Source organism: Orcinus orca, chromosome 16 (assembly GCF_937001465.1).
Source record: "Orcinus orca chromosome 16, mOrcOrc1.1, whole genome shotgun sequence".
Taxonomy (NCBI): domain Eukaryota; kingdom Metazoa; phylum Chordata; class Mammalia; order Artiodactyla; family Delphinidae; genus Orcinus; species Orcinus orca.
The window spans coordinates 24,353,570-24,366,425 of record NC_064574.1 but is presented as its reverse complement, the minus strand read 5'-3'; the positions used below and the strand labels follow the sequence as shown (position 1 = coordinate 24,366,425).

Below are 12,856 nucleotides of genomic sequence, written 5' to 3'. Positions count from 1 at the left end.
ACTTACCTCTTGGGAGTTTTTTAAGGAGTTAATGAGATGACAAATAAAATCGTTCACACAGTTCCTGGCACTTATTAAATGCCTAACAGATGATAGCATTTTCTAATGCACATCACAGTGCCTGGCACGTAGGTATGCAGACAGGGCATGATGAACAAACTGCTGAGAAGGGGTTCTTTGAGGAGAAGAGGGATGGGTGGGAAGGCCAAGGCCAGGTCTGGGAGGTATGGCTGTTTCTTTTCATAGTGCAGCCAGGTCAGGAGGTGTTTCCTCATTTTTTCAGACCAGAATGGAGCTAGGATCCTCTTTAAGAGATGGCCCCTGCAGACGGCTCTTTCAGCTGAGGCGGTAGCGTCTGCCCTCCAGAAGCTTCACCAAGACCTGTGGAAGACGCAGCGGGCCCGGGTATGTGTCTCTGTTCTCCTTCCTCAGGCTCTTCACCTACGCCGAAAAAGACTTGTGAAGCACTTTGACCTGTTTTATTTCTGACGTAAAGTTGGGATGAGTACCACCTCTGTCACTTACTACCCGGCAACTGTGAATAAAGCATTTGACGTCCTGGGCCTTGGTTTCACTAGTAAAGTAGGGCAAATCGTGCCTGCCTCACAGGGCTGTGAGGAATAAATGAGTGAGGGACTCGAGTGAGCCCTGTAAAACGTGATACTCTGTATAGACCTGTGATACCGTTTTGCATCATTTTCCTCTCAGCCATGAATTGTTCTTGGTGTCAAGACCTCCAAGAAACACCTGACAAATTGGGGATCGCTGAGGTTTGAGGTTGCCATTTATAGGAACATTCTAGGCCTAAGACTGAACTAAATGTCCCCCAAATTCCACCTCACAGTGAACCCATCAGTCAGTAAAAATTGAGTGTCACCTATATATATGCCAGCCGCTCTGAGCTAGGGATACAAAAAGGAGAAAGACCTGCTCTCTGCCCTCAAGAAGACTTGTGACAGGGCTGAGCAACCAGGCTGCATCCTAAGATAAAGCAGAACTGATAGAAATAATTGGATCAATAACAGATGTACATGATAATAATAGGAGGAAGGGACAATTGGGGGGGTCAGAAGGAGGGAAGCAGTGACCTTTGAGCTAAGCTTTGAAGTAGGAGTTTGAGGAGAGGAGAGATGATCCCGGGCTAAGACTTCAGCAGGAGTTCTGTTTCAAAGACAGACGAGTCAGAAGGGGAACCCTAGGCTCCAGCCATTTGGAGCAGAGCCTGTCACCCCTTCCAGGAGCCAAATGCACATGAGTTCAGAGGTAAATAACCCAGCAATCTGAGAGTAGGTCCGTGATGGCAGACCCTGACAGGCTGAGGGAAGAGAGGGATCGGGCCCTGAACTGGGGCGGCTTTTTGGAAGATGAGGAACTTGAGTTCCACACCCTTTCTTTCCCAGGATGATCTGAGGGATCAGGCCCGGAAGCTGGAACAGCGTCTCACTGATACAGAGGCTGAGAAGAACCAGATCCACACAGAGTTGCAGGCTCTGCAGAGACAGCTCTCCCAGAACCAGGAAGGTGAGAAGCTTAAGGCAGGGGTGGGTTTGGGGCAGAAGAAAGGAAAGGCAGGAAGCCCAGTGGGGCGGGATCAGGCCCGGGAGCCACTGCTTACCCACAACTGTGAGATTTACCTAGAGGCGTCTCCAAAGGGGCGATGACCCCCCCGTGAACTATTTTGTGTACTTTGCTTGGCCTTTGAGAGCCGTCCTGGAAGAAGGGATTAGGAGGAACAGATTTGGTGAACTGAGGGAAGTTGCTAGCTAGGCTTCTGTTTTTTCTGTGAAGATTTAAAAACTGGCACCCTAAGGTCAGGTCTATAAGAACACTGTAAAATTCTATGTCTTTCATCATTTATCAGTGTTACTTATTTTGTTATCTCCAACTATGTTCTCAAATGATTAACCTTTGACAGCAGAAGGATTATGGGCTTGTTTGGGAGATAGGAAGCGGGGAAATCTGGGGAGAAGCTATCTGTGCCACAGCCAAGGGCTAGGAAGGGTGGTGACTACTAGGAAAGGAAAGGAGAGGGGAGGGTCTTGCGACTCAAGGCTCAACTGTAGAAGGGAAGAAGACAACGTGGGGAGTCGGTCTGGGTCTTAAAATTATCCCAAACGGCTCCCTGAGAGCCACACACATACAGTTGGGTTCTGGTGCATTTTGCAGAAATGGAGGGTACCCAGCAGAGCACCCCTGGTCTCTAGGAACCTCTGCAAAATCATAGACTTAGGGACTGGAAAGGACCTCCAACATCATCTAGCTCAACCCTGTCTGGAATCCAAGGTTGAGAATCTGTGATCGGGATGGGAAGTGTTGGGATGATTGTCAGGCACTGCTGGAGCTGGGCAGCAGATGCAGACACGAGTCCGGAAGCAGCAGGGAGCCTAGACAGACAGGAGCAGCTGGCAGACGGGTGATGCCTCTATGAAACTGGGTGTAATTCTCTCCTTCTTGGCCTTTTCCTCCTTTGATTCTATTCCCCATCTTCCATCTGCCTCTACGTCCCTCCTTTCCTCCAATCATGGTTCTTCCTCCACTACCTGTCTTCCCAAAGAGAAATCCAAGTGGGAAGGAAAACAGAACTCCCTAGAATCTGAGCTGAGGGAGCTGCGTGAAACGGTGACATCCTTCCAGAGTCGCCTACGGCAAGCAGAGCTCCAGGGAATAGAAGCCCAGGTAAGGTGTTTCTGGTTTGAGGGAGGGGTTGCTTCAGGAGTAGTCCCTCAGGGCCCAGGATCGAGCCCATCCTGGCCCATGGTCATACCCCATCCATATGTAGTGCCCAGCTTCCTTCAGCAGTGTCTCTGTTTCTCTGGCTCTCCCCACATCCCTGAGGGCCATTATTAAGGCCCTAGTGAATCCTCCTTTAATTACTTTTTCTGAATTGAGGTTGAGATTTTTGTCCCTTTCCCTGAAGGACTAGAGTCTGGGATGACTCATTTGCAACAGTTTTTCCCCTCTGAGCACAGCAGAGCCCGGGGTAGGGTAGGGATATTCTTTTACAGTATCAGCCTAAGTGGAACACCCAGTTCCTTTTGCCCAAATCCTTGACAATGCTGGTGCTGCAGAGGAAGGAAAGGAAGGGCCTGTGTTGGAGTGACAGTTTCAGGGAAGTATAGTTTAAGGTGGTTTTGCATCTTGTTTTCAGAATGAGCGAGAGTTACTGCAGGCAGCCAAGGAGAACCTGACTGCCCAGGTGGAACATCTCCAAGCATCTGTGGCAGAAGCCAGGGCTCAGGCAAGCGCTGCTGGGGTCCTGGAGGAAGACCTGAGAACTGTGCGCTCAGCACTGAAACTGAAAAACGAGGAGGTGGAGAGTGAGCGCGAGCGAGCCCAGGCCCTGCAGGAGCAGGGCAAGCTGAAGGTGGCCCAGGGGAAGGCTTTGCAGGAGAATCTGGCTCGCCTGGCCCAGACCCTGTCTGAAAGAGAAGAGGAGGTGGAGACTCTGCAGGGAAAAATCCAGGTGCTGGAGAAGCAATGGGAAATGCAAAAGGCTGCTTTGGAAGTGCTGTCCCTGGACCTGAAGAAGAGGACCCAAGAGGTGGATCTGCAGCGAGAACAGATCCGGGAGCTGGAGGAGTGTAGGTCTGTTCTAGAGCATCTCCCCGTGGCCGTCCAGGAGCAAGAGCAGAAGCTGACTCTGCAGCGGGAGCAGATCAAGGAGCTTGAGAAGGACCAGGAGGCGCAGAGGAACATCTTGGAGCATCAGCTTCTGGAACTTGAGAAGAAGGCCCAAGTGATTGAGTCCCAGAAAGGACAGATTGAGGACCTGAAGAAGCAGCTGGTTACAATGGAACGCCTGGCCCTGGACCTAGAGGAACACCACCACAAAGTGGAATGCCAGCAAAAGGCGATCGAGGAGCTGGAGGGCCAGAGGGAAATGCAGAGGGTGGCTCTGACCCACCTTACACTGGACCTGGAGGAGAGGAGCCAGGAGCTGCAGGTGCAGGGCAGCCAGATCCAGGAGCTGGAGAGCCAGAGCACCCTCCTGGCAAGAGAACTCCAGGAGAAGGACCAGGAGCTGACGTCCCAGCAAGACCAGATCAAGGAGCTGCAGAGGCAGAAAGAGCATCTGACTCAGGACCTGGAGAGGAGGGAGCAGGACATGGTGCTGCTGAAGGAAAGGATTCAGGTCCTGGAAGATCAGAGGACCCTGCAGACCAAGATCCTGGAGGAGGACCTGGAGCAGATCAAGCTGTCCTTGAGAGAACGGGGCCGGGAGCTGGCCTCTCAGAGGCAGCTGATGCAGGAGCGGGCAGAGGAAGGGAAGGGCCAGAGTAAAGCTCAGCGAGGGAGCCTGGAGCACATGAAGCTGATCCTGCGCGATAAGGAGAAGGAGTTGGAATGCCAGCAGGAGCATATCCAGGAGCTTCAGGAGCACAAGGACCAGCTGGAGCAGCAGCTCCAGGGCCTACACAGGAAGGTGGGGGAGACCAGCCTACTCCTGACCCAGCAGGAGCAGGAGATAGTGGTCCTGCAGCGGCACCTGCAGGAAGCCAGGGAGCAGGGGGAGCTGAAAGAGCAGGCACTTCAGGGTCGGCTGGACGAGGCCCAGAGGGCCCTGGCCCAGGGTGCCCGGGAGCTCGAGGCCCTGCAGCACCAGCAGCAGCAGCAGGCCCAGGGCCGGGAGGAGAGCGTGAAGGAACAGGCGGGCTCGCTGCGGCAAGCTCTGGAGCAGGCCCACGCCACACTGCAGGAGTGCCAGGCTGAGCTGGAGGGCCACAAGGAACACGCGCAGAGGCTCCAGGAAGAGCTGGCAGTGGAGAGACAGCGGGTCCAGGCCCTGGAGGAGGTGCTGGGTGACCTAAGGGCTGAGTCTCGGGAGCAGGAGAAGGCTCTGCTGGCCCTCCAGCAACAGTGCGCCGCACAGGCCCAGGAGCATGAGGCGGAGGCCAGGACCCTGCGGGACAGCTGGCTGCAGGCAGAGGTGATGCTCCAGGAACGGGACCGGGAGCGGGAGGCCCTCCGGGCAGATGGCCAGTCCTCCCAGTGTCGGGAGGAGGCTGCCAGGGTCCAGGCTGAGGCTCTGCAGAAGGCCCTCAGCAAGGCTCAGGCCACCCTGCAGGAGAAAGAGCAGCATCTCCTTGGGCAGGCGGAGCTGAGCCGCAGCCTGGAGGCCAGCACGGCCACCTTGCAGGCTGCCCTGGACTCCTGCCAGGCACAATCCCGGCAGCTGGAGGAGGCCCTGAGGAAGCGGGAAGGTGAGATCGAGGACCAGGACCTCCGACACCAGGAGGCCGTGCGGCAGCTCCAGGAGGCACTTGCCCAGAGGGATGAAGAGCTGAGACACCAGAGGAGGCAGGGACAGCTGCTGGAGAAGGCTCTGGCCCAGCGGGGCCTAGAGGATGTGACCCAAGAGAAGCAGGAGCCAAGGCACGAGAGAGAAGAGGAAGAGACGAGGGGCCTTCGTGAGAGCCTAAGGCAGCTACGGTGGACTCTAGCCCAAAAGGAAGAGGAGATCCTGGAGCTGAGGGAGGCCCGGCCAAGGAAGGGTCTGGAGGACTCACCCCCCAGCCACAGAGCCTCCCCAGGAGAGGAGCCGTCTCCCACACTTGATTCCTCAGGTCCCAGGCTGCAGCGGGAGCTGGAGCGACTACAGGTGGCCCTGAGGCAGACAGAGGCCAGAGAGATCGAGTGGAGGGAGAAGGCCCAGGACCTGGCACTGTCCCTGGCCCAGAGCAAGGCCAGCGTCAGCAGTCTGCAGGAGATAGCCCTGTTCCTGCAAGCCTCTGTCCGGGAGCGGGACTCGGAACAGCAGAGGCTGCAGGTGAGTCACCCCGTGGGTGGGAAGGGCTGGGGCAGAGCCCGGTCTGCCTGGGCTCCGGGGCTGCCTGCACCTCAGGGTGTAAGAAAGCTGAGGTCACGAGCACCTCAACAGAGTGGAATCCAGGTTACTGTGCTAGTGCGGTGGGGGAAGATGTGGCATCCACAGTCCCTGCCCTCCTAGAGCTGATGGTCTAGTGGAAAAGCAGTTATAATGCAGTGCCTAATTAGGGTTGGTGCCTGACACGTGAAGTTTCGTATGCTCTGAGCATACCGGAGGGACCACCCCACCTTTCCTGGTAGAAGTGGTGTTTAAGATTAGATCTGAAGGGACCAGTAAGGAAAGAGCCAAGCACAGGTTGAGGGAGGGAGAGGAAGAAGGAGGAAAGAGAGCGTGGAGTATCTGTGAGGGAGTTCAGACTGCCAGGGACAGAGAAGAGGCTCTGGCAAGAGAAGAGAGGACAGCAGGGGGCCATCATTTAGGGCTTGTCAGCATGTTAAGGACCTGGGTGACCAGTGCGAAGTGGATGAAGGGTTTGGGGCAGGGGAGTGACACGATCAGGTATATAGTTCAGAAAGATGGCTCAGGCTGCCGGGGGAGCAACTGTAGACCTGGGGAGACTGACCAGGAGAGAAGTAGGAATGGTTATTATCTTCATTTTATAGTTGAGGAACGGCAGTTAAGAGAGGTTAAGTAACCTGTCCAAGGTCATCCAGCTAGTAAAGGGCAGAACTAGGGTTAGACCTAAGCAGGCTGGCCTCGTACTACTAAGCTCCTCTCTCCCAGACAGCCTCCACCCACACGTGTACCTTCCGTTCCTCTTCTCTGTCTGTCCTCTTGACCTTTACCATTTATGAACCCTAGGGTGCCTAGAAAATATCTAGCACTAGTCTTCCCATTTATCTAAAGGGGTTTAATCCCAGAGGCTTAATCTAAGCTTCACGTGGTCTTTTTGTGTGTGTGTGTGTGTGTGTGTGTGTGTGTGTGTGTGTGGCCACGCCTCCCAGCATGTGGGATCTTAGTTCCCTGACCAGGGATCAAACCCACGCCCCCTGCATTGGGAGTGCGGAGTCTTAACCACTGGACCACCAGGGAAGTCCTCACTGTGGTCATTTTACAAACGAGGTAATTGGGGTTTGGAAAGAGCTCATACCTTTACCCAGGTCATATAGCAAATACGCGATGACACAATACCCGGCTCTATGTGATTCCTGGGTCCATGCTCTTTCCACAACACCTAGTGCTCCCAATTGTCACTTAGCTTAGGGGAGATCTAAAACGGGAGTTCCCTGGTGGCCTAGTGGTTAGGGTCTCACTGCCGTGGCCCTGGTTCAATCCCTGGTCGGGGAACTAAGATCCCACAAGCCATGCGGTGCGGCCAAAAAAATAAAAATAAAAATAAAATAAATAAATAAAATGAGACAGGTTTTAGTCCTAGTCCACCATGTATCCTTGGGAAGATCCCTCTCTGCTCCTTAGTGTTATCCACCTGTAAAATGAAAGTTATCCACTAGAATAGCTCAGAGAAGCCAGGAAAAGTAAGACTATAACCTGATGAGAAAATTGTTGAGGACGGAGTGTGGAGTGGGTCTTGATATGAGGCCATAATGGTGTGACTCACCCCAGGATGAGTTGGAGCTCAGCAGACAAGCTCTGGAGAAGGAGCGACTCCACAACCCAGGCCTGACCAGCCGAGCAGAACGGGGGCCCAGAGGAGACCCCGGCGCCCAGCTGGGAGAGGTGAGCTGGGGGCCTGGTGGGAACAGATGGCCCAGGAGGGAGCGCCTGTCCAGGGGCTTGTCCCCTTCCCCTGGGAATTGGGTCCCTGAAGCCCAGACCTGCCAAGTTAGTCCTTTGCCCTCTATCTGTTCCCCACCTGTCTGAGGGGCTGCCCGGCTGAGACGGACAGGTCTCTCCTTCAGGTCTCGGGAGCGAAGACTGAGCCGAGTCCTGAGGTGGAGGAGAAGCAGCTCTGGGAGCAGAGGCTTGAACACCTGCAGCGAGCGGTGGCGCGGCTGGAGGTTGACCGAAGCCGACTGCAGCACCACAATGCCCAGCTGCGGACCACCCTGGAGCAGGTGGGGGACTCCTGTCCTCAGCTCCCTCCCCGGTCCGCTGGGCATGCATCTCCACTTCTCATGCAGCCCCCAGAGAAGGGGTTAGTAAACTATAGCCCAGGGGCCAAATTCAGCCCACTGCCCGTTTCTGAAAATAAAGCTGTTTGGAGACACTGCAGTAGTTGTGACACAGATCGAATGGCCCACAGCGCCTAAAATACTACAGAAAAGGTTTGCTGGCCCTGCTTCAAAGGCTGAGGAGGCCGGCCCCACCTCCTCTGCCGCAGCAGCACTTTGCACTCAGGGCTGCCTCAGCAAGTGCTCTCCTCAGCCCAGTTCAGCTTCCCACGGCTGCTGGCCCGTTATACTTGCCCCACCCTCACACCGGCCTCCTCTCAGAAAAGGCGGCTCTGCTCCAGACCCAGAGCCAAGCCCAGCCCTGACTTCTCACTCGCATCTCGGCAGGTGGAGCGAGAGCGGAGGAAACTGAAGAGGGATTCCCTGCGAGCATCGCGGGCGGGCGTCCTGGAGAGCGGTGAAGCCACGGCCCCGTCACCCACCCAGCAGGTTTGTCTGTTTCATCGACTGCAGCCTCAGGAGAGCCCAAACCCAGCCACTAGAAACAGCCCTCTGCAGTGCGTATCCCAGGCTCCCCTTGCAAGGGGAGGAGCCACTCCAGCCAGTCTGTAGGGCCCCTCCTGACCGGGCTCTGCCCCACCCAGCACTGTCCCTGACCCGGAAAGGAGGCCCAACATCAGTGGGCGGGGCTGGAGTCAGCCCTGCTTTCTGAGGAACCCAGCCTTCACTGATACACAGTCCACCTGCCCCCCGACCAGTGCTTCAGGCTCCCAGGAGCAGGCCTCCTGGGGCTTCTGGTCTCTCCCTGCATGTAGGTGTCGGGTGGTGCTTGCCAGACCTGGATGTTCCTAGGAGCTTGATAGCAGCTTCGTGGACCTCTTAGACTTCCTTGCCCTTTGCAATACTGAATTTACAAGATATGGGTCCAGGGTAGTTCCTGGGGCCAGAAGGATCTGGGGGAAGACACCACAAACCAGCACTCTTTTAGTTGAGTTATGCCTGTCAGTAGACAGCCTTGGGGCCTGGCAGGTAGGGACTGTTTCTGGTGTCTGAGCACCTCCTAACCCTCCATCCCCCTTCCTTCAAGGAAAGCTTCCCAAGGGACAGGCCCCTTGTCTTACTTCCCCTCTGCATCCTTAGCTCACGGACCAGGGCTAGCACGAAGCAGGTGTGTGCTGAACTTTAAATGAAGAGGTACCTCAAAGAAGCCAGTCCCATACAAGCCTTTGGGACATTTGGCCTCAGGTCTCCATTGCGTTGGTTTGGGCCCTCTGGGGCTTCTCCTTGCCCCAGGGCCATGGTGCCCCAGAGAGTTCAATCTGAGTTCAGGCACTTCTGGCCCATAGCCCTTGCCCTGGTCCCCAGGATTGTGAGGAGGCCTGCACGAACTCCGGTGGAAGGCCTGTTCCAACAGGAATGGCATTTGTCTTCCACAGGATGGAAGAGGAGGACAGAAGGGCTCCTCAGATGCCAGGCACATGGCTGAACTGCAGAAAGAGGTACGTTCTGGAAGGATCCGTTTTCTAAGCCCCTTTTCCCTCCCTTGCACTCAGGCAGCAAGGCTTTGGTGTCTGCTATGTGCTTGGCCCTTTGTGCACCTCCAGCAGGGAGAGGGGAAATAGTTCCTGCCTAGAGAACTTCAGTCCTTGTGGGAGGCAGGCAGAGCCCCGTCTCAACTCCATCTCCCACACTGAGTGGACTTAACCTCCCACGTGCTTAGGGTGGGACTGGGGAAGAAAGCACATTCCAGGCCCCAGACCTCCTACTTAGGAAAGAAAAGGGAAAGGCAGAGGAGCAGATGAAGATTTTAAGAGGACAGACTAAAGCAAGCAGAAGCATCCTGGCCTCCTCTGCCCTCACGTGCACCCAGCACACCAGGCAGAGTTGCCTGGCACCAGCGCCAGGATCCATACCCTAGAGCTCAGGTCAAGCTCAGGGGAACTGTATAAAGTGCCTTCTTGCCTCTTAGGCCTCCCCTAAAGGTTCACCCTGTCTTTCAAGGCCCAGGAGTAATTAGAACTGTGGAGTTTTGATTTCTGAGCCTGTTTCAGAAATCAGTAGTCACTACTGGCAGGCCCTGACTATACAGCTAGACCTAAGCTATTACTTTTTTTTTTTTTTTTTTTTTTTTTTGCGGTACGCGGGCCTCTCACTGTTGTGGCCTCTCCCATTGGGGAGCACAGGCTCCGGACGCACAGGCTCAGCGACCATGGCTCACGGGCCCAGCCGCTCCGTGGCACGTGGGATCTTCCCGGACCGGGGCACGAACCCGTGTCCCCTGCATCGGCAGGCGGACTTTCAACCACTGCGCCACCAGGGAAACCCTAAGCTATTACTTTGAATTCTCTTAAACTCACACAAAGCAATTGCTGAGACAGGGCCCAGACTAGGGGGAGGCAAGACAGGCCTCACTGTTGACCTGGAGCTCCTCCTTAAATTTTGCACCCTAGGAGCATCTGTTGCCCCACCCTAGTCCTGGATGTGCCCTGACCTCCCAAAAACTTCACCTCCTGGGGCCCTCAGTATACTCATCTTGAGAAATGGATCAATCAGTGATTCTCAACCCTGGCTGCACGTTAGAACCACCTGGGGAGCTTTGAAAAAAATACTGATGCTCAGGCCTCACACCTGTCTAATTAAGTCAGAAAATTTCTTAAAACCTTCCAAAGGGGGCATGGTGGAGCTTCCTGCAGGGATGAAAGCATCCTGTATCTTGATTGAGATAGTGGTTATATATGGTATGTATGTTATGAAATTGGTCAAAACGTACTTACAATCTGGGCATTTTATTACATGTAAACATGTGAATAGTCTGGTTGGTTTCTTTAAGCTCTCTCTCTGAGTCTCCTGTGCAGCCAGGGTTGACGATCACTGGATTCTCCGATTGCCAGCAGCCCTTCCCCCAAATGCTGTAAAGCCTCATCCGGAGATTCGTGGGTGAGGTGTTCATTCAAACGCTGGTCTGACAGGAGCCACAGGAGCCGAGCAGGAAGGGTTGGGGCAGCTTCGAGGCCCTCCACTGCTCTCACCCTCTTGGTTTTCCTGCCCCCCAGGTGGCCCTGCTGCGAGCCCAGCTGGCCCTGGAGCGGAAGCAGAAGCAGGACTACATCGCCCGCTCAGTGCAGACGAGCCGTGAGCTGGCGGGCCTGCACCACAGCCTCTCTCACTCCCTCCTCGCCGTGGCCCAGGCCCCAGAGGCCACTGTCCTGGAGGCCGAGACCCGAAAGCTGGATGAGTCCCTGACTCAAAGCCTGACATCCCCTGGGCCGGTCCTGCTGTGCCCCAGCCCCAGCACTGCTCAAGGCACCTCCAGGTAGCAGCTGCAGCAAGAGCAGGACACGGGCCAGCCTGGGAGCACACAGACAGACAGAAGGCCGTAGAGCGGGTCGTGGCCCCTCCACACAGCTGCTGTTTGCCAAAGAAAATTCTGACTCTGTTACCCAGCCTGGGAGCCCCAGGTCAGCTGGCATTCCCCGGAAGAGGGAGGGAAAGCTGCAAGGCTGGGGGAAGGCCCTGACTCACATGGGAATGAGGCACATCACACTTGCTGCCAGCCTGCGGTCACCCAGAGAGCGCCTTTCCCTGGCCAAGGGGCGTCTGCTGCCTCTCGCCTAGAACTCATCATCCAGCACTCACCCGCTCGGACACCTCCCCCTCCAGCAATAAACCCTGGGTCTTTGCATTTGTTCTCTGCTGCTGTCTCTACTGTGTAGCTGGGCAACAGCCATACATCAAGGGCATCTATTAAGGAAGAATTCACTGAAGATTCCTGTCAGGTGGCATGCATTTGTCATCTACCTGCATTCTGATAGAGAAGGGCTACAGAAGATACACAAGACAAAGCCCCTGCCCACAGGAAGCTTGAGCCCAACTGACAATAACAGGCAGATGAGTCAGAGACAGTTGTGTGTGCTGCCTAGAAGTGCTGTAGAAATTCCAGGGGCTGAGGCAGGAAGGTATGAACTGGCCCTTGGTGGCTGGAGAGGAGTTGGGAGGGTTGCTAAGCATACTGGTGAGAAGACTGGTCGGCCTTAGCAGGGTGTGTTTGCGCTGAGGAATGAGTCACGAGGGAGAGGAGGGAGGGCCTTGGGATCTAGATTTGAACTCATGGATAATGATGAACCATCATATGTTCTTGACTTAAAACATGTTCTGGGGACTTCAAAAACACTGAGCTGGCTTTTGGCTAAAGTCAGCCTCTTGAGTTCAGAAGTTCTATCTGGCTTCATTCCCCTTCTGCGCTGGGTGAAAGGCCTCAGGGTGTCCCTTTCTGGGCATATCAGCTGCAACCGACTGTGGCCCCCTGTAGTCCAGCCATAGGTCAAGCCAGGAAGGAGGATGGAGTGTGGCAGGACTTGTCACTTGTGGCCTGGCCCTGGTTTAGGCAGTGTACAGGCTTAAGACCTATTGTTGGAAACTTCCTCAAAGCCTAAGAGAGAACAATTTTCTTTAAAGAAGCAGGCATGGGATTTCCCTGGAGGTCCAGTGGGTAAGACTCTGCAGTCCCAATGCTGGGGGCCCAGGTTCAATCCCTGGTCGGGGAACTAGATCCCACATGCATGCCACAACTAAGAAGTCTGCTGCAACTATGAGCCCACATGCTGCAACTAAAAAAAAAAAAAAAAAATCCCGCATGCCACAACTAAGACCCGGGGCAGCCTAAATTAATTAATTAATTTAAAAATATATATATAGGGCTTCCCTGGTGGCACAGTGCATAAGAATCTGCCTGCCAATGCAGGGGACACAGGTTCCATCCCTGGTCAGGGAAGATCCCACATGCCGTGGAGCAGCTAAGCCCGTGTGCCACAACTACTGAGCCTGTGCCCTAGAGCCCGTGAGCCACAACTACCGAAGCACGTGAGCCACAACTACAGAAGCCTGCGTGCCTAGAGCCCGTGCTCTGCAACAAGAGAAGCCACCACAACGAGAAGCCCGTGTGCAACAACGAAGACCC

General features: G+C 55.0%; 1 protein-coding gene across 14 annotated transcripts in view; it reads left to right on the top strand.

The window, feature by feature from the left end:
* Positions 1-11,586, top strand: part of CEP250 (centrosomal protein 250) — a 38,987-nt gene extending 27,401 nt beyond the window's left edge. For all 14 annotated transcript variants that reach the window (XM_033433594.2, XM_004272774.4, XM_033433596.2 and 11 more), the window contains 9 exons: positions 284-405; positions 1,401-1,521; positions 2,555-2,676; positions 3,149-5,767; positions 7,391-7,504; positions 7,687-7,842; positions 8,287-8,388; positions 9,336-9,398; positions 10,953-11,586. In XM_033433594.2, coding sequence (XP_033289485.2) covers positions 284-405; positions 1,401-1,521; positions 2,555-2,676; positions 3,149-5,767; positions 7,391-7,504; positions 7,687-7,842; positions 8,287-8,388; positions 9,336-9,398; positions 10,953-11,216 — 3,683 coding nt within the window. In that variant the 3' untranslated portion in view covers positions 11,217-11,586. The remainder of the gene's footprint in view (positions 1-283; positions 406-1,400; positions 1,522-2,554; positions 2,677-3,148; positions 5,768-7,390; positions 7,505-7,686; positions 7,843-8,286; positions 8,389-9,335; positions 9,399-10,952) is intronic.
* Positions 11,587-12,856: the final 1,270 nt, after the last annotated feature.